Genomic DNA, 6,583 nt, shown 5'->3' on the forward strand with positions numbered 1-6,583 from the left:
CTACGTTTGGATATAACTAGACTACGAGGTGAATATTACCTACTGAAAGTGAGGTCGAAAACAGTGTGACATCGCTAAAATACCTATTTGGTTGTTTAATAGGTAGGTACCTAATTATGTTTCGCCTGATCAGAACACGATGATTTCTATGTCGAAACTAAGGAAAAACACCACAATTAGGCGTTTTCGATAAGCGTCTTGAAAAAGTCGTAAAGACTGACGCTACATATATGAGCTGATTTCTGTTCTTTTCTGGACAAACGGTAAACTCTAATTAACCTATCTGAAAATTTAATGCGATTCATCATTTGACATTTAGAGACTAAAAGTTGTGGACTGGCTGTAAATTTCCGCATGTTAAACGTTTTGCCGAAAAATCGTACACATAAGGCTTTTAAGGAATTGAGAAATGTATAAAAGCTGATGTTACGAGTTTTCATTTCTGGTAAGAACTTAACACTTACAATAAAAACCGGGCAAGTGCGAGTCGGACTCGCGCACGAAGGGTTCCATACCATAAAGCAAAAAAAAAAACGGAAAAAATGCAAAAAGAAAACGGTCACCCATCCAAGTACTGACCACGCCCGACGTTTCTTAACTTTGGTCAAAAATCACGTTTGCTGTATGGGAGCCCCACTTAAATCTTTATTTTATTCTGTTTTTAGTATTTGTTGTTATAGCGGCAACAGAAATACATCATCTGTGAAAATTTCAACTGTCTAGCTATCACGGTTCGTGAGATATGTACAGCCTGGTGACAGACGGACGGACAGCGAAGTCTTAGTAATAGGGTCCCGTTTTACCCTTTGGGTACGGTAAAAATAGTAGGTATATCTACTTAAAAGAATTTTCTGACAAAGAAAAATCAAATCTTAAATTCGAAAGCAATTAATTTAAGGGGCCCACTGATTAACAGTCCGCCGGACGGTATCGGCCTGACAGTTAGAATAAGAAATTTTGACAGTTCCGAACAACTGACAGGCCGATACTGTCCGGCGGACTGTTAATCAGTGGGCCCCTTTAGTATGGTGTTATTTCTCATGCTACCTAGGTAAATATATTCAATCCAGTCCACCGTAGGTACTAACTATGTTTTCAGCACTTATCTGCCTATATAATCATTGTATACTCTTATGAGGCATGCAGGAAAGCAGCATAATAGGACAAGACAAGTTGGCTTATTACGTTCACGAGACTGGATAATTTAACGTCTTGATTAGACTTAAATTATGGTTCGGGTATTTAAATGTAATGTAAGGTGAAGAAAATAAATTAAAGAAAGAACCTTTTTTTTGAGAGACGTCCCATAGTATTAGTTATACTTTGTGTTAATTTTTCGAGGACGAAATCTAGCGGTTTATGGCATGATGTACAAGCACTGATCATTTTTGTGGGAATAAATAGATACTTACTGTTTATCGTGTAGCAATTTCGATGCAGCATATTAAAGAAAATGCAAAAAATATAATATATTCGAGAGATGATCAATTCAATTAAGGCTCAGGTACCTATATTGCTGTGTAACCACTGTGTAACTGTAATAAATCATTTCAGCTAGATTTGGGTATACATATATAATATCCCTTTTACGAAACAAATTAACAATGCTGAACCGAAATTGCTACAAAATATTCGACTACTGGATTGACTGGTAGTAAAACAACGACTCACAAATTGCAAAGTAGGTATCCATCAGAGACAAGAAACATGCATTACCCTACCTACACCAACACCAATCATACAACCGTGGCGCGGACGACACCTGTCCCAAAAAGTGCACGAAAATTGCGATCGGCTACTTGTTACGCAACTTCCGGCCGGGTTACCTCATTGTTGGGTTCGGAAGCTCACTCGCTCCCATTCCTTCAGCCCGCAGTGAAAGGGTCGTCGTTACTTTTACCCTCGTGCAGCCTGCGCGCTGCGCTTGCGCCCAGTGCACCTCTAGCTCTCTTATAAATTCGTGAAGACACTAACGCTTTGACATTACGAATTCGGCGGTTGTCCCATCCGGCCGTCTGATACCGCGTGTGTTGTGCCCAGTGATTTAGTTTCCAAGACGCAACGAGCATAATAAACAAACAGAAATGAAATTCACGGTGAGTGTGTGATCAGTGACAAGCGAAATTTAAAAGTGTTTCTGGAGATGAATTAGGTCTGGAGTTTCTAATGCAGTGTTTCAACAGTAACTATAACAACGAGGATTATTAATTTATTATTTAAACTGAATCGGGACTGGACCAGCGATCAAGAAAGTAATGTCACGTTCGAAACGTCAGACCAATAAACGCGATTAAGTTCCGATTCAGTATAATTATAAGAGAAAATCGTGTTAGTTCAAACCAAAATGCCAAGGATTTTTACGACAATTAAAGTAGGTTTTAAATTAACGGTACGAATGATACACGTTGAGTTGCACAAATGCACATTGTATTTTAATTATAATTTGTTATTAGTAGTAATTAGTAGCAAGAACGGTTGTGTGTATGTAGTTTCTAGCTTAGAAAGGAATTTAAAAAATTATAACATGTGTTTCTAAAACCTCAAGTAAAAGCGGTAAAAGTGAAATTAAAATTTATTGCTATAGAAGTTTAATCTCTTGGAAATGTCATGCGGGCACGGGCGTTAATGTAACGGTTTCGTTATTTTTCTAAACCCGTTTCGGGTTTCCCTTGTTTGCATTTACGAAAGTGAAAATTAGATTAGTATTAATTACATAAGTCGGATGAGCGTGCGCAGAAATGCCGTCATGCGTTAATAACCTCTCGCGGAAATATTTTTTACGTCTGTATGAAAGAATAATAAATGATGCTGCCTAATTATGCTAATGACAGTTTTTGCTATAATTCCAGATTACATTAATCGCTCTGCTGAGCGTTACAACGTCCTGGGCTAAGAAAGAACAGAAGGCGGATGAATTGAAAGACAAGAGAGAAGCGCCAGTTGGATATCCTGCATCGTCACACAGTTACCAGGCTCCGTCGCTGGGCCACGAGGGTGCTAGCGCCATCAGCATCGGGGCTGGCTACAGCGTCGGTGGAGCCAAACCCAGCTACTCCGGCTATGAAGGACAAGGATTTAGTGGATCTCATTCACTCTCATCCGAGAGCCTGCCAGCCAGCGGCCACGCGACCATCCAGCTCGCGCCGATCACTCTGCAGCCAAGTCACGGTGGCCTAGTAGGAACTGACCTTAATCATTTGATGAGTCAGCTTCAGCAGCAATTGAACTCAGGAGCTCTGAGCCTGCAGGCGCCGGAAAGCTACGGAGGCTCCGTACAATCGGAGGGCCACAGCGGTTATAGTGTACAAGAGCAAGCTATCCCACAGTACCAGTTCTCGTCACCTAAACAGCAATATAGTATTGTCGAGCAACAGTCTCAACCCAGCATACCGTCGTACGCCGCTGGTACTAAAGGTCTTGGATCTTACAGTTCCACAGGCCCAGTCCTGTTCAATCCTTCAGAAGCTAAACAATTGAACGCCGCCCCTTCCTTCAACTACGCAGCTCCCAGTTCTGGCCACTCCTTCGGTTCAGGGGGGCTCAATTTAGGTAGCGGAGCCCAATATTTCACAGGTGCTTCTGGCTCTATCGGAGAATCTCTTGGTGGTGGATACTCTTTAAGTGGCCCTTACAAATCTTTCGGAAATAGTTACGCGTCCTCTGGAAAGAACTCTTTCAAACCTTCTGCGTACATAGGCTCTACAGTTCAAGCTGACCCAAGCCACGGCATATCTGCTCTATCAAGTTCCTACGGCGCGCCTTCCTTTAGCGGTGCCTCTTCTCAATCTGGCAGCCATGGTGCCATTTCTCTAGGTTCTGCGGGACATGGAATCAGTTTGGGCTCCGGTCACGGCGGTCATTCACTGGGTTCCAGCCTTAGCGGACACTCAGTAGGATCAAACAGCCTCGGCGGTCATTCTCTTGGATCTAGTAGCTTCGGTGGTCACTCTTTGAGTTCTGGTAGTCTCGGCGGTCATTCTCTAGGTTCTGGAGGTCATGGTGTTTCCCTAGGCTCTGGAGGCCTTTCATTCTCCTCCGGTGGTCACGGTAGTCACGGTGCTTTATCTCTAGGATCAGGCGGACTCGGTGCGAGTCTCGGAGGATCTCACGGCGGTTTTGGAGGCGGTTTTGGCGGCGGTTCATCTAAGTACATCTCTAATGCTTACCTTCCGGCTAAAGACAGTTTTGCATCTCTTTCCTCTCACTCTTCCGGTCTGTATTCACCGCCTGCTACTAGTTACGGTATTCCTAACTCCGCTCACGCCGCGTCTTCTCACAGTCCCCAATACTACAAGTCGCAGCCGTCATATAGCTTTGGAGCCGGTAGCTCGTCATACAAAGCACCCTCAAGCAGCATGAGCTCCTTAAAATCTTACCCTAAATATAGCTCTGGTGGATATAGTAGCCTAAGTTCACAGTACGGATCTCCTAAGGAGCCTCTTCAAGGTTCTTATAGTGAGAATACTTATAACACAATTAAATATAGCGAGGAACTAAAAGCCAGTCCTCAATAAATGACGAGGTTTCTTAGGAGGGAAATTGCTTGTAAATAGTGAGTTTGTGCGTGTGTTTGCGTGTGTTCTGTGGTGTAGGGCGAAGAGTGTTGCCTGTGCGAAAGTGTTTTCATCGGTATGATTTATTTTCGTATGTTCCGCTAATTACTTACTTGCCCCGCCGGGCGACAGCGTCATTGACGCTTGATGTGTTTTGGATACATGCTTTCTTTTTAGTAGCAACCACATAATTATGTACCTAGTTAGCTATTATATATATCGATTCGATTCTGGTTGCGTCAACTTCACCAAAACATCCGTGAGTTTGTTTTCAAATGGTCAGCTCAGAAATGTAAATATTATTTTAAGTTAATATAGCATAGCTTATTTATTAAAGATAGCCCGTAAATCGTTATTGTTTTTAATAAATTTGTTGTAAAAAATGTTTAGTTTTATTTGTTTACTTTATAACACAATTTTTCTACTAAGTTTTATTCGCCCTAAATAGGTAAACGAGGTGTATAAAAAATTAAGTTTCCAAGACTATTTCCTTAGCTTTGATTAAAGATACCTCAAGATAGTGCTGTCAAAACGCATGGGCTCGGATCGTAATATGTATGAGATATGTATGACGTGAAAACATGATATTCCGGCTTGTATAATCGACGGCGCTCTAACAATTTCACTCGTAGGAAAGTAAAGAATATTATAAATAGGTAGATAGCTGGCTCATGCAGTTTTCTAACCTTTACTTGGGTGTTAGACGAGATCTTCATTTTGCTCGTAAGATAGGTACAAGTAGATGGATATTAACAAGCTAGAGTTAGTGATGATTGTAGAAAGAAAACGGTTCTAGTGATTATATCATGATGAAAGATACAGATAAACATACAGATACGCTGTCATTAGGTTTACGTAAAACTCTAAGAGCCCATCAACGTGCACACTAGCGCCACTGCTAAAATCGTGATTATTTAAATTTAACGAAAGATATTTAAAAAAGGAGGGCGCTACGTAATGTATTGTGTATTTAAACTATTTAATCACTGCGTCCAAAAGTCCAAAGTTAAAACGGCCGTTTTTGTTTCGAGTTCCTAGATCGACGAATCCAGCAACATAAAAACTAGTTCGATGTAATTTTTTATATATCTTTCGTTAAATTTAAATAATCACGATTATTTAGCAGTGGCGCTAGTGTGCACGTTGATGCGCTCTTAAAACGTCCCATTGCCAAACGATAAATCCTACAATACAATATAAATTTTGCAACAAATTATAAAAAAAAGTGAATATTTTATACCACTGGCATGCTTTACATGTTCAAAAGCATAAGCATCAAGACATAAATTAGAGAGTCGACAAAAAAAAACCTAAAATGGTAGTCTTTCCTTCTAGCCTAACTTTTCTTCATGATTTTTTTGAATTGGAAATCCTAAAAGATGTTTAATATAATATAGGTAATAGAGTGGAACGGCCATCACATAAAAAAGAAAATAGAAACGGATGCCCTGATCTCACAATGAGATGCAGCTAAACGAACGCGCATTAGCTAACAGCTGACCACTGAAGACCATCCCAAAATAATAAGGCCGTAACTACAAATGATGCTGTTACCGTATAATGACTTACAACCCATTATGTTAAACATGAGAATATTCACTTTAACAGTGTTGATATAGAAACCAAAGTGTGATCACGAAATATTTTGAGGTAGGTCATTACTCTTTCCTCAACACAAATGAGCTTCGTGGATTGTTACGGCTTTTGTCATTTGCGGGCGGTTATTCAACGATACGGTCCGCGGCGCATGTAGACGTCGCTTACTTCCGAATTTTCTTATTATCTTATTATGTGTCTGGTCACGATCTGTTGCAACGCATAGGGTTGGGAAGCGGATCTGTGTCAAGTTTTTGTTAGTGGTATGGATAATCGTGAGTTACGCGATGTCATTGATGGAGGATGAGGTTCTTTAGATACTATACTACCTACTTACTTACTTACCCCTTGTTTTAATAACTTGACAGAATGTGATAAGGTTAGAGTTGGATGGGATAAGAGAAACATTAGAGCTAGAGAAACACTTGCAGGGA

General features: G+C 40.6%; 1 protein-coding gene across 1 annotated transcript; it reads left to right on the forward strand.

Moving 5' to 3' along the window:
• The first annotated feature begins 1,740 nt into the window (after nt 1–1,740).
• Nucleotides 1,741–4,938, forward strand: LOC134671591 (hornerin-like). The gene is made up of 2 exons (XM_063529451.1): nt 1,741–2,096; nt 2,850–4,938. Exons 1-2 carry the CDS (start codon nt 2,085–2,087, stop codon nt 4,512–4,514), a joined length of 1,677 nt encoding a protein of 558 aa, XP_063385521.1. The 5' UTR covers nt 1,741–2,084; the 3' UTR covers nt 4,515–4,938.
• The last annotated feature ends 1,645 nt before the right edge of the window (nt 4,939–6,583 follow it).

The sequence above is a fragment of the Cydia fagiglandana genome, chromosome 15, assembly GCF_963556715.1.
Source record: "Cydia fagiglandana chromosome 15, ilCydFagi1.1, whole genome shotgun sequence".
NCBI classification, from domain to species: domain Eukaryota; kingdom Metazoa; phylum Arthropoda; class Insecta; order Lepidoptera; family Tortricidae; genus Cydia; species Cydia fagiglandana.